At 41.8% G+C, this 17,558-nt stretch overlaps 3 protein-coding genes across 6 annotated transcripts in view; 2 read left to right on the top strand and 1 right to left on the bottom strand.

Moving 5' to 3' along the window:
• Positions 1-338: 338 nt before the first annotated feature.
• On the bottom strand, positions 339-4,753 carry dcaf7 (ddb1 and cul4 associated factor 7). Its single transcript, XM_085783612.1, has 7 exons — positions 4,384-4,753; positions 3,333-3,491; positions 2,753-2,864; positions 2,539-2,657; positions 1,858-2,067; positions 1,636-1,753; positions 339-564 (listed from the first exon to the last, which is right to left on the bottom strand). Exons 1-7 carry the CDS (start codon positions 4,519-4,521, stop codon positions 392-394), a joined length of 1,029 nt encoding a protein of 342 aa, XP_085639738.1. The 5' UTR covers positions 4,522-4,753; the 3' UTR covers positions 339-391.
• Positions 4,754-5,729: 976 nt separating this feature from the next.
• Positions 5,730-13,392, top strand: ccdc47 (coiled-coil domain containing 47). 2 transcript variants are annotated; one of them, XM_085783611.1, is made up of 13 exons: positions 5,730-5,850; positions 7,065-7,372; positions 7,493-7,594; positions 8,693-8,867; positions 9,343-9,464; positions 9,562-9,627; positions 9,724-9,825; positions 10,337-10,447; positions 10,609-10,694; positions 10,784-10,842; positions 10,928-11,037; positions 11,151-11,318; positions 12,662-13,392. In XM_085783611.1, exons 2-13 carry the CDS (start codon positions 7,082-7,084, stop codon positions 12,740-12,742), a joined length of 1,473 nt encoding a protein of 490 aa, XP_085639737.1. In that variant the 5' UTR covers positions 5,730-5,850; positions 7,065-7,081; the 3' UTR covers positions 12,743-13,392. The 2 variants fall into 2 exon arrangements, with proteins under 2 accessions (XP_085639737.1, XP_085639735.1); XM_085783609.1 differs by having other exon boundaries at positions 5,730-5,859; positions 7,073-7,372.
• Positions 13,393-14,951: 1,559 nt separating this feature from the next.
• The window catches only part of setd1a (SET domain containing 1A, histone lysine methyltransferase), a 28,174-nt gene continuing 25,567 nt past the window's right edge, over positions 14,952-17,558 (top strand). For 2 of the 3 annotated variants that reach the window (XM_085783622.1, XM_085783620.1), the window contains exons 1-4: positions 14,952-15,041; positions 16,418-16,562; positions 16,648-16,746; positions 16,833-17,103. In XM_085783622.1, coding sequence (XP_085639748.1) covers positions 16,425-16,562; positions 16,648-16,746; positions 16,833-17,103 — 508 coding nt within the window. In that variant the 5' untranslated portion in view covers positions 14,952-15,041; positions 16,418-16,424. The other variant, XM_085783621.1, reaches the window with a different exon arrangement.

Genomic DNA, 17,558 nt, shown 5'->3' with positions numbered 1-17,558 from the left:
AAGTCAACAACAACAGCTCAGAGTTCACAGCTTCGTACAGCCGCTGTGCCGACGTTGAACACTACCCCCCAGTGAGCAAAAAATAAATAAGAGCTGAAACACGTTTAATAGAAGAAATAGAAGAAGAAATAGAAGAATAGAAGAATGAAGTAAAGACATGGGAAGAGAAATGTAAACCAGGTTATTGTGGAGCAGGTGTGATGCTCCAGACATGTTCAGACAGTTCAGTTGTGACCTCATCCTCGTCCTGACAGCAGTGGGAGGAGGAGGGGGAGAAAAAAATGAAGTCCAGATCTGAAACAACAACGACAACAACAACCCTCCTCCTCCTCCTCCTCCTCTTCCTCCTCCTCTTCAAACGAGTGTCCGTGGTGGTGGTTTTTTTTTTTTTTTAGACACGCAGGATCTCCAGGCAGTTGTTGTAGCAGATGGCGATCCAGTCCGGCTGCGTGGACGCCCACTGCACGTTGTTAATCTCCCCTTCGGCCGTGTAGGCCAGGATGGGATCCTCGATGGCCCGCGGCATCTGCTGGATGTCCCAGATCAGAGCCTGGTGGTCGTCGGCTGAGGGACGGAGACACACACACACACACACACAGAGTGACTATCAAGAGAAATACTGGAGACAGGAGGAGCAGGGATTGTTGTCTGCTAAGGTGCCATTGTCATCTAATGGTCGTATCATTATTACACAATTAATACAATAATAATAATAATAACAACAATCATTGGAAAAGGCGACAGAGATTTAATTTATGCCTAAATCTGTCCATGAGCTGCATAGCCCATGTAACACGTACAAGCCCAGAAGACACGTGGATCATTTAGCAACACCACTGCCGTATTTACGTATACTCTTGAGTTATTACAATATTATTTTTCTGTCTTACAACAAACTGATTACAGTTCCTGAACTTTTTGTACCAGCCAACACCAGTGCATTTATACTGGAACTCTACTCATCATTAGCTGGCAAAAAGATGAGAAGTAAAATGGTTGCTGCTGTTGCATTACCTCTTATAAACCGTCTCTGCCATCTGATGACCTTTAAACTCATTGATCTAATTTTCAAACTTGACTTCCTCAACTATGACGGAGTATTAGGGTATTTGTATTTTCACAGACTTCGAGAATAAAGTCATAGTTTCATGAGAATAAAGTCATAGTTTCATGAGAATAAAGTCATAGTTTTATGAGAATAAAATCATAACACTTTAAGTTGTTGTTTTAGAAGAGGAAAGTTGTTAAAATGAGGCCGTGGAGCATTTTGTGAAGTTGAACTTAAGCGTAGGCATCACAAACAAGGAGATACTTAATCTTTTGGCTCATCAGCATCACATTGTCATCAGTATCAGGACTTTGAAAAAGAATATGCAAGAAAATGCATCTATTCTGCAGAAAGACCCAGGCGGACTTGGAGGAAATCGCTGCTTTTTTCTCATAAAATTATGACTTTATTCTTGAAGTCTGTGAAAATTTCTCAATGTGGCCCTAATACTCTAAACTCTAGTAAGAAGTATTTGACACTTTCATGAATGCAGAGATACCCATTATGATAGTGACAAATAAATCTGATTCTGAAGCTAAATTTCATGTCTCACCAGTCCAACATCTGGAGCGACAGTGTGTTCTTACCTGCAGTGCAGATGTGACATGAGGAGTGGGGGGCCCAGGCGATGCCGTTGACGCATGCGCGGTGGTTGTTGAGCCGAGCCACAGGTGTGCACGGGACGCGGACATCCAGGATGACGACCTGTTACACAGAAACATTAATGACTCACAGTTTCTACACGGTCTTCGCCTATGAGACAGATTTTGTCCAAGAGATCATTCAGAGAATAAACGTGCAAATCTGACCTCCATGCCGTCCATGGCCATCGTGGCAAGGTAGTTGGGGTCCTGCTTGTTCCAGCAGAGGCGGAGCAGCGGGTGGTGCTGGGGGTCTTCATAGATGATGGTGCTGTGTTCCAGGTGCCGCAGGTCGAACATGCGGACGGAGCCGTCAGCTCCCACGGAGGCAAACATGTCTCTCCCTCCTCCTGCGCGGCTGAATGCGATGTCGTACACCTGCAGAGAGATATTACAGTTAATGCAGTTAAAGCAGATTTCATTTAACCACTAATCTGTTGATTAAAGCAGAAGTAAGCAGAATATTTGTGTTAATATAAGTCTTAAACAGTTATATCTTCCGACGGGAATCACTTAGGCTATATAGAGTGTTTGGTCCGAAACGCGGGTCTGTCAGTCACTCTGCTCTGCTGTAAGCCGAGGAGAAAACTTTCCTTGTATCCTACAACCTTTATCCAATGAGGAGAGAGAACGGCATAAAGGGGCGGTCCTCTCTGTGTGTGAAGCCGAGGGATGCACGTGAATGTGGTGACGTAGGGACAAGGACCAATAGATCCAAGACGAGGGCGGGGACTGCTAACTCCATCGGCTGACAAGAAGTTAGCCAAAACGACCGGATCGCTTACTTCTGCTTTAATGACATAAATCCTCTCGCAGCTATGCAGAGTTTCATTACAGACACAAACGGACCTCTTTGTCGTGAGCGATCAGCTGCGTCTTCACGTGTCCAGACACCAGGTTCACGCGTCCCAACACCTGCCCGGTCTCCAGACCCCAGATAGTGCAGGTGGTGTCGATGCTGGAGGTTCCTGCAGCAGAAAAACAACAACAACAACAACTAAGACACCGACTCAAACGACTAAATGCAAAGTGTAAATCACTCGGTGACGGTGGGTTTTCCTACCGAGCAGATTGGGGTCAACTTCGTTCCAGTCAAAGGAGGTGAGGGGCGCGCAGAAGTCTGAGTTCTTGTTGTTGTTTAACAAACATTCGAGACGTGTTTCTGTGTCGCTGACCTACAAGACAAGAGCAAAAGAATTAAACAACACTGAGTATATTTCTATTCTTGTAAGCCAATGAGACCATGTCGCTGCTGCCAGCGGTCAAGACTGAAGCTTTAAACAAACTACACTTATCTCTTAAACTCTTAATCTCTTCTGAAACTGTAGTTCACATCAAGTTAAAGTTAGAAAAGACAAAACTGTGTGTGTAAAATATGATAAAATGTATATATTGAGTACTTTAATTGTCACTTTTGCTGTGGAGCAAATTGTACTACAGCCTCCAGCAGCTAGAGAGTATATACACACAATTAAATCAAATCAATTACAGGGCTCATGTTCTAGCTAATGAAGGAATGTGTGCAATGCTATCCTTTAAATGGATTTGGAAAAAAACAATTTAGATCTATTACACTGGGGATAAGCTTTGTTAGGCTTCTGCCACAGTGCTCATCAGTTGACATTATCTCCAGGTTTCCCTACCCTCCAGATACGCAGGTAGTCTCCACTGGTGGCCAGCAGGTCCGGGTAAACCCCCTTGGTGTCGGGGATCCACATGATCTTGGTGGTGGGGTACGGGTGGTCGAAGGTGTTCCTGCAGACGAACTCTGAGCTCTCCTCCTCCAGACCCACCAGCTGAACCTGTGCAGTGGGAAACACAATATCTGTTATTACCTACCACATCTGGACTGGAAACAATATTAGTTTATGTATTGTTTCATAAACTATGTTCTATGTATTGTTTATTCTGTATAGATGACGTTGTATACGACTATTTTTTATTGTATTGGAGTCTAGGACGTCTGATTTTATGTTCTATGTAATGGACTACAGATGGAAATGAGCTTTCTGCTAAATCTGGTACATGCATCTTTACATTGTTTTGATTAATGTCCGCGTTCACTGTGTCCCTACTAAACTAAAAAATAAAATAAAGAAAGGTGCCAATGAAAGCAATACATCAGAGGTCTGTGCAATTTTTTTTTGGATGATTTGACAGTGTTTTATATCTTTTAGTTTCCACATTGAATAGCTTGTCTGCATGATTATCGTGCAGCTAACAGACATTGTTGATATTGGCATTGGTATCAGTGAACAAGGTGTGTTTATAAATGGCACCCTGCTCACTGTACCTTGTACACATTTAGAAGAAACATTAATATATAAGCCTGTGTATTGTGTGAATAGCTTAGTATTGAATGCACAATAACAAGCTATATTTATACATGGTACTGGACCCAGTTTAATATAATACAGGTCTTTTTTAATATAGAAAGGGTCCCTGCTCCATCTCTCCGTCAGTTTTGGGTTCCTTGACCTAAAAAAGGTTGAAGACCTCTGCAATAAATCATAAATTATGCATCCTGTGTGTTTGCACAGGAATATTTAAAAACTGGAGCGTTGAAAGAGAAAGAAAACAAAACTGTGATATTGTGCTTTGATGCTGCGCAGGGCGACTAGCACTAGCATTAGCATTAGCTCGTATTTAGCCATCTAGCTAATAAATAACCATATTCACACTCGCCTTACGCACCTTGTTGTTATATTCCTCCACAAAGCTTCCCAGCGCCAGCCGAAAGCGTTTGTCCGGTCGGACGCTCCAGTTCATGGCGTACACCGTCCATGGCGCCTCGTATTTGTAGATTTCTTTTCTTTTGCCGTGAAGCGACATCCTCCAGAACTGCAGCTAGCGCGCTAGCGTCGACGGCTAACTACGAAATAAGTAAGTCTTAAACGCGAACTATCACCAAGTTTTTTTGACTTACAATGGCGAATATCCGCATATGTGGTGCCGGGGACCATTTAAGTAAGTAAATCTTGTTTAAGACCAAGATTTCTCGGCACTTTACTTAACAAAGAGTGGCATTGCTCCGTTACGATTTGTCGAACATGTCAAGGTAAACAGAATGAGAGCGACTTCCGGTTACTTTCCACAAAATAAAATTATTTTCCTAAAAGTATTTTTGTTCTTAATTTAAAATGTAGGTAGTCAAAAGGGCATAATTAGATTTTGTAAATGTGAAAAACAATCTTCATCTATCTTTATCTATTTTTCAATGCTTACCTATGTTTCCACCCAACATCAATCTGTTTATGTTGAAGTTCAGACTCAATATGATAACTCTCTGTAAAATAAAAGCAGAATATTAATAGGATTTAAAACGACAACAACAACAACAAAACACACATAAGTCATTCATTACGAATGTATTCCATTTTTGTCCATTCAGAACATAGACTGTATGATTCAAAACCACTTTCACCAAATGTGTTATCATAAAACAAGACAGTAAATTATAGCTCTTGCTGCCAACCAGCCAGCAACATGAAAACAGTTATCAACAACACAATTGCTAATTAACTACTAATTAATTAGTGAGGTCAAGAAGAGTCCAATTCACATTATTATTTGCCCTCTAGTGATCACAGTGCGAAACTAAAACAGCTATGTGGGTTGAGTTTTATTTTTAAGAGTTTGACCGGAAGTATAATTTTATGTCTAACTTGTTGTAGTTACTCAACGCTGCCACTAGAGAGAGGGAATCCCAATGATTTCAACAATAAACCCACGTTTTGACTAAAAGGTAGAAACTTTATATAAAATCGCAACTCTTTGCGATTCTAGTGTTGTAATCATATTAAATTATGGCAAAAAGTTATAGCTACACACTGTGACCAGGTGGCAAACAGTACCCAAATAATTACGCATTAGTAACCGTTGAGTCATCTAACATAAATATAGTGGATATATTAGCTCTATGGTAAAGATAGACATAATTAGCATTAAGGTTTTTTTTTCCGGTGTGAAACTTTCAAAATAAAATAGTCAAGTTGTAAAAGTGAAAGCGGGTCAGGTAATGGTCACGTGATTTCCCTCCTGTCGCGATACTTTTACTTTGAAGGGTCGACACCCGTGTCGAGTAGTAGTGGTCTCTCCTCCCGTCTAAAAGGACAGTTCAGGTCACTCAAGCTCAGCTACCCTTACGTTTATTGTCAGTTTCTCCTCAAGGTGAGTTTAATACGTTCATTTTTGTTCATTCGTGTGTGTGTTTTTCTCCAATATGACCCACTTTCGGAGTTGTGTCATAGAGGAAACAGTCTCCCGTGGCTGCTCGCGACAAGGTGCCATGCTAGTTAGCATGCTAACGGTTAGCATGCTAATGCCAGATTAGCTAAACGGCCAATAATAATACAGTGTGTGAGCGCTGGGGGATGGGTCGGGTTTCTCTGATATGATTACGGCTCGTAGTTTAATCCTTTACATGTGTCATTAGGTAGGTACACGTTGGTGTTAGTTTTGAACTGAAGAAAACTGCTGAAGAAAACGCAGTTAAGACAAGACGCGGCTCGTTGAGCTAAAGGTTTGTGGTTGAATATTTAACCGGATTGAGCCACTCACGGTGCCGCTGCTCGAGTCTGAGCTGAGCTGAGCCCTGTGCCAGCAGCTGTACGGTGCCACGCTCAGTCACTACGTGTTTTATTTTGATTTGGTGTGTAGTTTTCCAACCACGGTGACAGTGTGACAGTCCTTGTCATTACCCAGACAAGGTGTAGACCTGAACCCGTGGGTGGCACACAAGCAGAGCTGCTTCATTTCCTTTCCAGTTCCTTTTACTATCATATGTATATGCTTGTATTGTATAGTTTCTGTAAATTCACTGTGAGCTATTATTTTAGCTTTTCTTTTTCTTTTGGGCATGTGGAGGTTTTTGCCACAACAGTATTTCGTTGTAAATGCACAAAGACAATAAAGATCTTAATCTTCCTTAGTCATTGTTTTCTGGTTAGTCTCGGTCTGTAGGGGATCTCGGTGTCTTTGGGGGTCAGTCACGTGAACACCCACTGTGGGAGCAGGAACAAGCAGGTTACTGTGTTGTACCGGGGACCAGACTATTTCAAAGGCTGTTTTTGAAGTGATTAATGGTATTGTATTGAAATTGCACCATGAAACCTTTCCCAAGTATCCTGAAGTCATTGTCATGCTGAGGAAATCCGTTGCAACATCTACTGACTAGTCCCACATGTCTGATTTGACTCTTTCACCCTTCGTGACTTCCTGTTTTTCTTTTCCATACTATTGTCTACAACATGTTTTGTCTAAGTTAAGTTAGTTAACCTTCTGTGACTTCTTTGACCTTCCCTGTCGCCTCTTCCACCACACCTGTTTTCATGTTTTGGTGTCGTTCTCACTCTGCTTTTCCACCCCCATCCCACCCCCGTAGGTCCCCACCATGCGTAGTGCGTATCTCCTCCTGATACCGGCGCTGCTGCTCCTCCTGGCCTTCCCCGTCTCCAGGGGCCGTTACAATGACGACTTTGACGATGGTGAGGACCTGGCCGACTTCGACGACAATGACTTTGCTGAGTTTGAGGACATGAACGACGATCCGGCCGCTGAGACAGAAACCGCCCCTCCGCCACGCGCCTCGTCATCCTCGCAGCCCGAAGAGGATGAGGACGAAGACGAAGCCACTGTGGAGCTGGAGGACGGCCAAGACGGTTTTGAGGACTCAGAGACACAAGTACGTGGCCTCACATCACTGTTTATATCTTAATTCTCAGTAGTGTTTCAATTATTAATGATATTTTATCTATTTATATAAAATCTGTAAGAGAACTAATTCAACTTATTGTCTCCACAGGATCAAGATATATACAGCAAATATGACCAGGAGGAGTTTGAAGGGATTGGAGACATGGACAAGCCGGGCCACTCCATGAAGGACCCCCTCATAATCCACACGGTAAAGCAGGCTTATTGCTGAAATCTTCTCAGAAGCCACTATCGCATGCCGTCCTCCGCTGATTTCAATCTGTCTGCACTCTGAATGTGTGCAGGGTCTCTGCTGCCTGCACACAGCATTTTCCTGTGTCGAGGCACATTTAGGCTACGTTCACACTGCAGTTACAAGTGACCTGAATCCGATTTTTTTTTTTTTGCTCAAATGTGACCCATATGCGATTTGCTTTTGACAGTGTGAACAGCACAAGTCGCATTGAATCTGACATTTTCGAATAAGAATCAGGCCACTTCCATATGTGGTCCTGAATTAGATTCAGATCCGATTTTTTCCAATGAGACCCCAGTGTGAACAGCTAATGCGGATTTGATGCGACTTTTACGTCACTTTACAATGTTTACTCTAGGTTTTGTTTGAAGAAGCAGCGGCAGGACCACACACACACACACACACACACACACACACACACACACACACACACACACACAGAGAGCAATAAAAAAAACGGCCCGACATGACAAAAAAGATAACACAAACACACAGAGCAATAAATAACCTAGAATGATATAAATACAAAGTGAAAGTGTACAGCCTAACAAATGGCATTGTGCATCTCGATGGCAGCAGGAATGAAGGGTTTCCTGAATCTCTCTGTTCTGCAGGTCAGGGAGATTTGCATCTAAAGGTCTGATCGTCAGGCAGGAGAAGTGAATTAACATGAGACTTACAACTGAATTATCAAGAGGCAGGGGAAAAGCTAACTGTACAGAGAAACAAAGACAGAGACGAGAAGGTAGCACCATAATACATGTGAATGGCAAAGATGAGTAGGGTAAACCAGTGGGGTGCGGAGTCAGAGAGACTCATAGGTGTAGGGTTTTGCTCTCCTCACTACACCAGATGGATATTTTCTTCCACCGCAGTCATTACAATGCTTTGAAACTTTGCACAATATAAGCAGATAGATAGAACAGGATTCACAGCATTGAAGCTCAACAGAGGCAAAACTGAAACTGTCACCAGCTGACTCATTTAAGCCGAAGTTAGCGTCACTTCAGTCCCTCTGTTACTGACGACCACCTGCTGTTTGTCTCTGTACAGGTTCCTGCACATCTGCAGAACAGCTGGGAGAGCTACTACATGGAGATCCTGATGGTGACCGGCCTGTTGGCCTACATCATGAACTACATCATCGGCAAGAACAAAAACAGCCGCCTCGCCCACGCCTGGTTCAACTCACACAGAGAACTTCTAGAGAGCAACTTCGCACTAGTGGGTGAGTTCCTCCAGCCTCTGTGTCGTCTGTTGTTTACATCAGCTGTTAAAAAACACAAGTTTACAAAGTGCTTCACGGAACAATATAGAAGAGACAAGTGGACCGCCCAAGCAATACAGCAACACAGGCAATACAAGAACCCAACAACAAATTGAGACCAGGAGGATTAGAGTGCAGGATGCAGTTAGAAATAAATAAAAGAGGGGTATACATAATAAAGACAAACAAAATGAGATGCAATAAGATAAGAAAAGATGGGATAAAAGAGTTAAAAACTGAAGAAAGTGTAAGTAAAAGAGTAAAACTGTGAAATAAAATAGATCATAGGATGACATCACATAAAAGCAAGTCTGTAAAAGTGTTAAGAAATGATTTAAAAGCCGACACTGAGTGGCCGACACTTAGTGTGTGTGTGTGTGTGCGCGCGCGCAACATGGATCTCTTGTTAACTGTCAGTAACTTGTTGTATGTGAAGGTGACGACGGCACCAGTAAAGAAGCAGTGAGCACAGGGAAACTGAATCAGGAGAACGAACACATCTACAACCTGTGGTGCTCCGGACGTGTGTGCTGTGAAGGCATGCTGATCCAACTCAAGGTACGTGTGCATGTACACAATAATGTGTTCATAATTATGTTGGGTGTTGTATTATGTTTGAATACACAGTAATGTGATATATGTAATTCTCCTCCAGTTTCTTAAGAGACAGGACCTGCTGAATGTTCTGGCCAGGATGATGAGGCCAGCCTGTGACCAAGTGGTACGTACCTGTCAGATGGCAGCTACAAGTGAAGTGTTGCAGCTGCAGTGTATTTTTCTAACCTCCATTATCTGTCTGTTGTTGTTTTTTTTTTAGCAAATCAAAGTGACTCTTAATGAGGAGGACATGGATACTTTTGTGTTTGCTGTGGGCACTAAGAAGGCCATGGCCAGGCTTCAGAAGGAGATGCAGGACCTGGTAAATATTCTCCACAACTGCAGCTATGTTAAAAAGGAACTGTGCAGGAATTGTAGCTTAACTATGCTTCATTTTTACCTTAATTAAACAGCTTTGGAGTAATTGTGATGGTTTAATAAATGGCTTAACTTGTTACGAGGGAGAATGGAGGCTCTCTGCCTTCCACATGCGTGTCTCTTATTGCGTATTGTAAGATCAGAGCCCTGGTGTCCCAGCTCTTGTCTCTACCCACTGCTACACATACGCGCCCCGTAACCTGTAATCTCTTGTTATGACTGATTAAACTACACAAATATACATGTTGTAACATCGTATATACATAACGTTGTGTGCCGCTCTATTGATTGATTTTGTGCCAGCTTTGTTGTAAACAAATGCACATGGCCGGGAGGAGGGTTAGCAAAACAGCGGAAAAGCGACCACACTTGCATAGTTCCTCTTTAAACAGTTTCTACACATAGAGACTTTATGTTTATGTATATCTGATCTTTTTCTCTCCTTTCTGTGACAGAGTGAGTTCTGCGGTGACAAGCCGAAGTCTGGGTCCAAGTTTGGGCTCCCAGAGTCTCTGGCTATTCTTAGTGAGATGGGCGAGGTCACAGATGGGGTGATGGACAACAAGGTGAAGTTCAAAGGCTGTTTTTACTCTCATCTCATCATTGCACAGTATTGTTATAAAAAAAAAAGTATCCACAAACTCTTGAGCATGGTTTCTAGATGTAGGTGTTAAACACCTTGCAGCACTCTCATCACAACCTTATTTTTAATTTTTATTTTTTTTAGATGGTACATTATATCACCAACCATGCTGACAAGATCGAGTCCATCCATTTCTCGGACCAATTTTCTGGTCCAAAAGTTATGCAAGAGTAAGTAAAGAATTTATCTTTTTGTCTTTTTTAATCTCTAATTTTCTTATTTTACATGAGGTGTTAATATTTCCTGTCTCCTCTCTCAGGGAGGGTCAGCCCTTAAAGCTGCCTGAGACCAAGAAGACGCTGCTGTTTACATTTAATGGTGAGAATTTTGTCTCTTCTCTCATCCTGCAAGTCTTGAGTGCATTTTATTTATGCTAAATGTGTGTGTTTATGTGTGTGTGTAGTGCCTGGCATGGGCAACACCTCTCCCAAAGACATGGACTCTCTGCTTCCTCTCATGAACATGGTGATCTACAGCATCGACAAGGTCAAGAAGCTCCGCCTCAACAGAGAGGTGAGTCACCTGCACCCGGGAGGTCGGGTCGCCGGTCACTTATTTGGAGGTTTCAGATTGATTGAAGTCTGAAGTACAGCAATGAGTCACTTTTATCCTCTCTGTCCATTTAGGGCAAACAGAAAGCCGACAGAAACCGCGCCCGCGTGGAGGAGAACTTCCTGAAGCAGACTCACGCTCAGCGCCAGGAGGCCGCCCAGACTCGCCGCGAGGAGAAGAAGAGAGCGGAGAAGGAGAGGATCATGAACGAGGAGGATCCCGAGAGACAACGTCGTCTGGAGGTACGAAATGGGAAATTAAACATTCAAACCCCCCAAAATAGACATTTATGGGAATAAACTGACATTAGATGGAGATAACAGGAGTTATCGTATTTCTTCAAATACCCGGCCTTTATTGGAGGAAGGCTTTTATTTGAGAGAGGCTTTTATTTCTAACTCCCTCCGTTAATTTTTACACATTAGTGACAAAAGCTCATCGTTCAGTAGCTAGGATGAGGTCATCTTCACTCCCGTCAGTTTTAACAGACAGTCCACAAACTTTTAAAGACTTTCTGATCATATCTTTATCATGTTTGTCCCAGACAGTGGATTTTTTTATTTTATTTTTTGACCTAGCCTGCGTTTGGGGCCAGCCTTTATTTTTAACATAATCTTACACTGTTGTTTATGACTACTGTAGCTGTGCACGTATTAGGGCTGTCACTTTTTATTCGACATTCGAATATTCGTTCGAATGTGGGGGGGAAAGTTCGTATTCGAGCAGTAATGACCTGCTCGATATGCAGGCTGCAGCAAAGATACTCTATTTACCGTCTTTGGCTGCAGTGCCCGGTGCCTGCATAGCGCCGCGGAACGTCCACCGGACGCGGAAGGGCAGCGAACAGCCGAGAAACGGAGCCAGTTTACTTTCTGTGCCCATATTAACCGCTGGTGAGGTGTCGCGGCGTGCACATCCGCGGCCGGCTCGCGCCGTGCAGCGTCTGGTCTATTTTGTGTGAGAGCCGCGAGCAATCGCGTCAAGCTGGGCAGGAAGTCAAACATGAAACAACGAGAGTATCCGGTCAATTTTCAAAATAAAACACCGCGACTGTGTGTGCTGCGGCGGGGGGGGGTAATATTCGAATATATCCGAACGAATTACGGGTCATTCAATAATCGTTCGAACCTCATTTTTCAAAAAACTGACAGCCCTAGCACGTATGTATGTGTACGCGCATATGTTCGTATATGTGCATATGCTACATGCATTTGTGTGAGTATGTGATGATAATGCTTGTTTTTCTTGTTTCTTGTACATGCATTCTTTTTGTTTTTGTCTCTGCTCTGTGAAGCACTTTGGATGACTGTTACAGGTCTTTTAATTGTGCTATATAAATAAAAGTGAACTTGAACTTTATTTGTTTGTGTGAACAACGCCATTATATGAGACCCAGCTGTTAATTGAGGATATACGGTAGCTTACCTAGCATGGGTCTGTCCAAATGTTACACTCTGTCTACCAGCATCTCTAAATATAAAGTACAATGTCATATTGTTTTTTGTAGTAGGATGTTAAGCAAAACATGAAGATCTCTAAGTTAAGTTTTGTGTCTCAAACATTGTTTTGTTTTTTTGTCTTGCAGGAAGCAGCTCAGAGACGTGAGCAGAAGAAGATCGAGAAGAAGCAGATGAAGATGAAGCAGATCAAAGTGAAAGCCATGTAAAACACTACCACAGCGATTAGAGGATACAAAGCACAGGTGAAAGCAGCGCTCGGTTCAGTTTGCTCCAGCTCCAGCTTCTCTCCACCACAGCTCCGGCTCACGGTCGCTCCAGCTCCAAAACTGACATCCTGTGACTCTGGGTGTGTCAAGCTTTGCCGTCACCGTGTCACCACCTGCTCCATTCGGTGTGGCTGAACCTTATTGACTGAGTGAACTGTCTGTGTCAAACATGAGAGGGACTTTTTTTTAACCATCGAATCTGTCAATACAATTCATGTCACGTCATATTTGTATATTTTTCCTGTCTGAGTCTATCTGCTCTGAATGAATTAAAGCTGTGCAGCTCAGTGAGCTTTTTAAACTTAAATCTGCTGGGAAGGAACACACTATGTGGTGGCAATGAGCCACGTCTAAAATGAATGAAAATATTGCTGTTTCATTGGAAATTTATTAGCATTAATATAATCTTAAATGATAATATCAAGGAAATTTTATCTTTTATCTGCTACGACTTTGGTTTCATGCAGGCTGTTTCTAATGAATATCTGAGCAAACCTAATAAAGTGCACTGGAGTCCTCTGGGAAAACTGCGTCTGTTGTAAATGGTCAATTTCATGTAATTGAGTTATTTTACAAAGCAGTTGGTGATTCCTGATGGTTGTAAAAGGAAATATCTTTGGTGTGGTGAGTCATAAAATACAAGTGTACAACATAGAAACTGATCCACTGTCCTCTTGGTCTTAGTAGTTATGGGAGTGAGGGTCTATAACAGGCTTCAGAATGGGTGAGGCTTAATGCTAAATTTATCTTATAGATTGTGTCAGCAGTCTCTGGACTAGATTTAGTTACATCAGTGTGGTCGTCTCTTCACAAGCTGAAATAGATAATAACCCCCGTTTGGTCAGAAGCCTTTTATAGTGTAAGGCTGATGTGATGAAGACTGTGATCTCCATCAGAAATATAATACATTTGTTTTTCTTTTATTCACAGTATCTTAAAACATTAAATCTATGAAGGATAAGAGTAAATATGGTCTTTCGATGTTTTCAAGGAATTTAATGAACTCGAAGAACAGAAATTTAACTTTTATCTCTGTTTCTGTTTGGCCAAACTCCAGTTAAATAAAAGAGGAGGACATAATGATAGAAACACTTCTCGGCATACATAATAACAGGTTCATAATTGATTATGGCCTAATAAGTAAATTTTACATGTACCGTATACTGCCAATTGCACAACATCTGTTATCATCTAATTTCCTACACTTAACCGTAGAGCAAACTGCCGCAATGCAAAATTGTTAAAAGTAGCATTAAATTATAATATTCATAAAGATAAAACATACTGTCAATGTTTTTTCAAAGTACTTTAGTTTAACATATGTGTTCCTAATAAATTGGTATCTGAGGACAATTTGACCCGTATGTCAGTGACAATTCAGTACGCTCAGTTTATCTTTCTTTAATAACACATTTATTGTTTATATAGAACTTCACCTCTCTCTACCTTGCTGTGATTTTATGAAATAATACAATAAATAGAAAACATTGCCACATTTTGAAATACAGTAAAGACTTTTCTTGTGGAACCTATAGTTGTTCCATATTTTATCACAGCTTGTGTTTAAATTCTGATTTTATTTTAGGTTACTGCTTTTTGTGGATATATTTCTTATTTTTCTGGTAAGTTCCTAGATGCTCTACAGAATAGATCGTACATATAAAACGTGTGATAACTCAGTCAGCTACATTAAAACACAGTTTATGCACAAGCACTTTTTCTGAATGATGAATAATACTTGAGGTGCATTTTGTTGATAATAGATTACATTTTCGATGCACAAAGCCTTAGAATAATCATGTCTTGTCCGTTTTAATAATTAGAATATAGATATTAATTATTAATGTCTATGATGATGATATAAATAATTGTTATGTCTGCTCCTTTTTAGATATTCATACGATTTAATATTTGGTTTATAAAAAGTGATCGTATATTATTTCGAGTTGGCTGAGTTACCACAGATCGGCCTTTAGGGGGCGCTTAATCACTTTCCGTTGCTTGGGTTTGCATGCGCAGATTCGAACATATTTTTAAAAATCTATTTAGATTGAACTATTAATATAAGATGTTTGTTTTATTTCCTTTAAAATATTATATATTTTTTTATTATTACATTTTTTAAACTGTTCTGTCGGCCTGTAACTATTTTCTACAGTAACCTCTGTTGAAGAAAGTGCCGGTCAGAAATCTCAGGTTGCATTCACATACACTGATGGAGAACAGGCGAGGCTTTCAGGTTGGTTTACGCGATGGCCGCTCTCTCATCAATATTGGGGGTTTTTAACGTGAAAACAATGGCTTCGTCGCTCGGAAAAGGCGTGTTGGTGTCTTTACTAACTACCGGAATGATAGCGGCGTCGCTGTAGCTGGACGCTTTTGCTCTAACGCACACGGCGGAGGTGTCCCGTCTCTGTTAGCGGGGGACTCAGTGTTTTTCTTGTTCGTCTCTCCCGGGGCCTGTGGCCGCGGCTACTTTCGGGTGAGCGGGCTGTAGCTTCTTTTCCAAGAGGTGGGGTCTTGATTGACTTTGAGGAAAAAACACGGAGGGGGCCACGCAAGTCGGTCGAGCCGTGAGGAGAGGGATGCATAACACGAATGCGACTCATAAAGATATAATCGACGGGGACCGCAGATCAGAGTTTTGATCCCTAAGTTGGTTGTTCGCGCTAGTTAGCATTAGCATTAGCCAACGGTAGCGTCAACTTGGCTCTGGCTAAAAACTAAACCGAGGTGGCACAAGTAATTAAACATGAGTTACACGCGGTATCTAATGTTGAAAAGCTATCGATTACGTTTGCTGTAACCGGGTGATTAAGAACCAGAGTTAAACGAGCGTGTAACGTGAAATTGCGTGTGGACGTTGGTAAACGGTTGCTCTGCAGGTTGCTAGCAGCTAAACTAACTGGCCAGTGACGTAACGCTGCACATTGTTTTGACAGCACGCAGCATCCAACCGAAGATAATTATCCCCATTTAACTGATTTTTTTTCTTCGACCACCTTGAAAATAATAATAACCAGATAACTCGTCGTAGAAGTTGATGTTTTTAGCTAAATGATGTGACGCAGCTAACCGTTTTGTTAATGATAACAGGGCTCCAGACTGCCCCTGAATGGGGGCATTTTCCCCCCTAAAATTTTGAGTGTGCATTTAAATTTTTCATCTACTTGCACAATGTGCAACTGGTAAATATGCAGTTTTTTTTAAACACTGATGAAATGTGGAAGGGGCGACTCAGAGAATCTGGAGTCTGTCATCACAGGTGGCAGCCAGGCCAATGTGTGTGGGGATCATGAATGAAAATGTGAATAATTGCTTTCCGAGTCGATTTATGGTGTCTGCCCCTAAATGTTCCTTGGATTTTAAGTTAGGGGCCATTGTGATCCTAGAAAAAAGTTAGTCTGGAGCCCTGGATAGCATACAAAGTGCCTAATGCTGTTGGTCAAAACACACCTTATACGTAATTACTGCAGTATTTGAGATCATCGTAGCTTTACTACTGTACATATATCTGATTTGTTGAAGCCTTGAACCCAGTGGTGATTGTGTTTTGTTATGTAACGGCAGCTGCTGACCTGTGTAAGAACCATGTTTTTTCTTGTTGACATCCAGTTGTAGGATGGATCCAGACAGTGGGGTCGAATCACAAAAAGCTGTCAGTTTGCAGTGGAAGAGCTACAAACTCGTCCAGGACCCTGCCATTCGACGAGTTGCACAGAAAATCTACAGATATGATGGAGTGCATTTCAGTGTGCCAGTGAGTTGATTATCCACCTTTTCTTTACATATTTATTGATGCGTTATTGCTGTAGCTGAAAATTGCAACCTGTGTAATTACCTAGGACTCTGGGTTTCCACCTGTGGGTGAACTGCGGGATCCCAGACCCCGGAGGCTATGGTCCAGGTATACAGAACTGTCCCTGCCAGTGCCGAAGTTTAAGGTAAGAATAGCCAGTCTACATATCCCAGCTGCTCCGTTTATGTGACTATTTAGACTTCCGCCTGATCTTCTCATTCTCCATCACAGCTTGACGAGTTCTACGTGGGTCCCATACCCCTCAAAGAGGTGACCTTCGCCAGACTCAATGACAACATCAAGGAGCCCTTCTTGGCAGAAATGTGTGCCAAGTTCGGAGAGGTGGAAGAGATGGAAATCCTGTTTCACCCCAAAACCAGGAAGCACTTGGGCCTGGCCAGGGTGTTGTTCACCAGCACCAGAGGAGCCAAGGACACAGTCAAGCAACTGCACAATACCTCTGTCATGGGCAACATCATTCATGCCCAACTGGATATCAAGGGTAAGCTGATACACTTTGAGGTATAAGTGAATTGTAAGATATTGGTTATAACTGCAATGCGAGGATTTTTCAATGTATGATGGTGATTTAGATTTAAAAACTATGTTTATGTCCATCCAAAGTTTAATGAAACACGCTGACCTGTTTACACAAATTACAATATTACATAACTCGGCTTTAAAATGAATTTGCTAAGTGCAGAGTGTACAGAAAGTGCACAATGCTCTTGATTTGTTTTGGTAATAACTGAACTTTTAATCTACCTGGAACTATCTGCACAAAATCCATAAAGTGAAATACCCCTAGGAGATATGAGCGCTAGTTGTTTAAAGTTTAATTGAACAAGCAAAAGGAAGTTTGAGGGAAAATAGTGAAAATGTTTAAGAATGATTTGCAATCCCTGTAAACTTTGGTTGAAATCCTGCCACAAGTTTGCAATCCTATTTACAAAAAAC

This window comes from Trachurus japonicus, chromosome 8, assembly GCF_045865225.1.
Source record: "Trachurus japonicus isolate A0001 chromosome 8, Traja_1.0".
Classification (NCBI taxonomy): Eukaryota; Metazoa; Chordata; class Actinopteri; order Carangiformes; family Carangidae; genus Trachurus; species Trachurus japonicus.
This window is presented reverse-complemented; position numbering and strand designations above follow the sequence as displayed.

Bases quoted from the DNA above. Each gene is read 5' to 3' on its own strand.
- dcaf7 (XM_085783612.1), bottom strand. From the start codon at position 4,521: ATGTCGCTTCACGGCAAAAGAAAAGAAATCTACAAATACGAGGCGCCA. The intron at 2,658-2,752 runs GTAGGAAAACCC...TTTCTGCTGCAG, and splicing joins AGTTGACCCCAATCTGCTCG to GAACCTCCAGCATCGACACC. The intron at 2,068-2,538 runs GTCCGTTTGTGT...ATCTCTCTGCAG, and splicing joins TGATCGCTCACGACAAAGAG to GTGTACGACATCGCATTCAG.
- ccdc47 (XM_085783611.1), top strand. From the start codon at position 7,082: ATGCGTAGTGCGTATCTCCTCCTGATACCGGCGCTGCTGCTCCTCCTG. The intron at 8,868-9,342 runs GTGAGTTCCTCC...TTGTATGTGAAG, and splicing joins GAGCAACTTCGCACTAGTGG to GTGACGACGGCACCAGTAAA. The intron at 11,038-11,150 runs GTGAGTCACCTG...CTGTCCATTTAG, and splicing joins AGCTCCGCCTCAACAGAGAG to GGCAAACAGAAAGCCGACAG.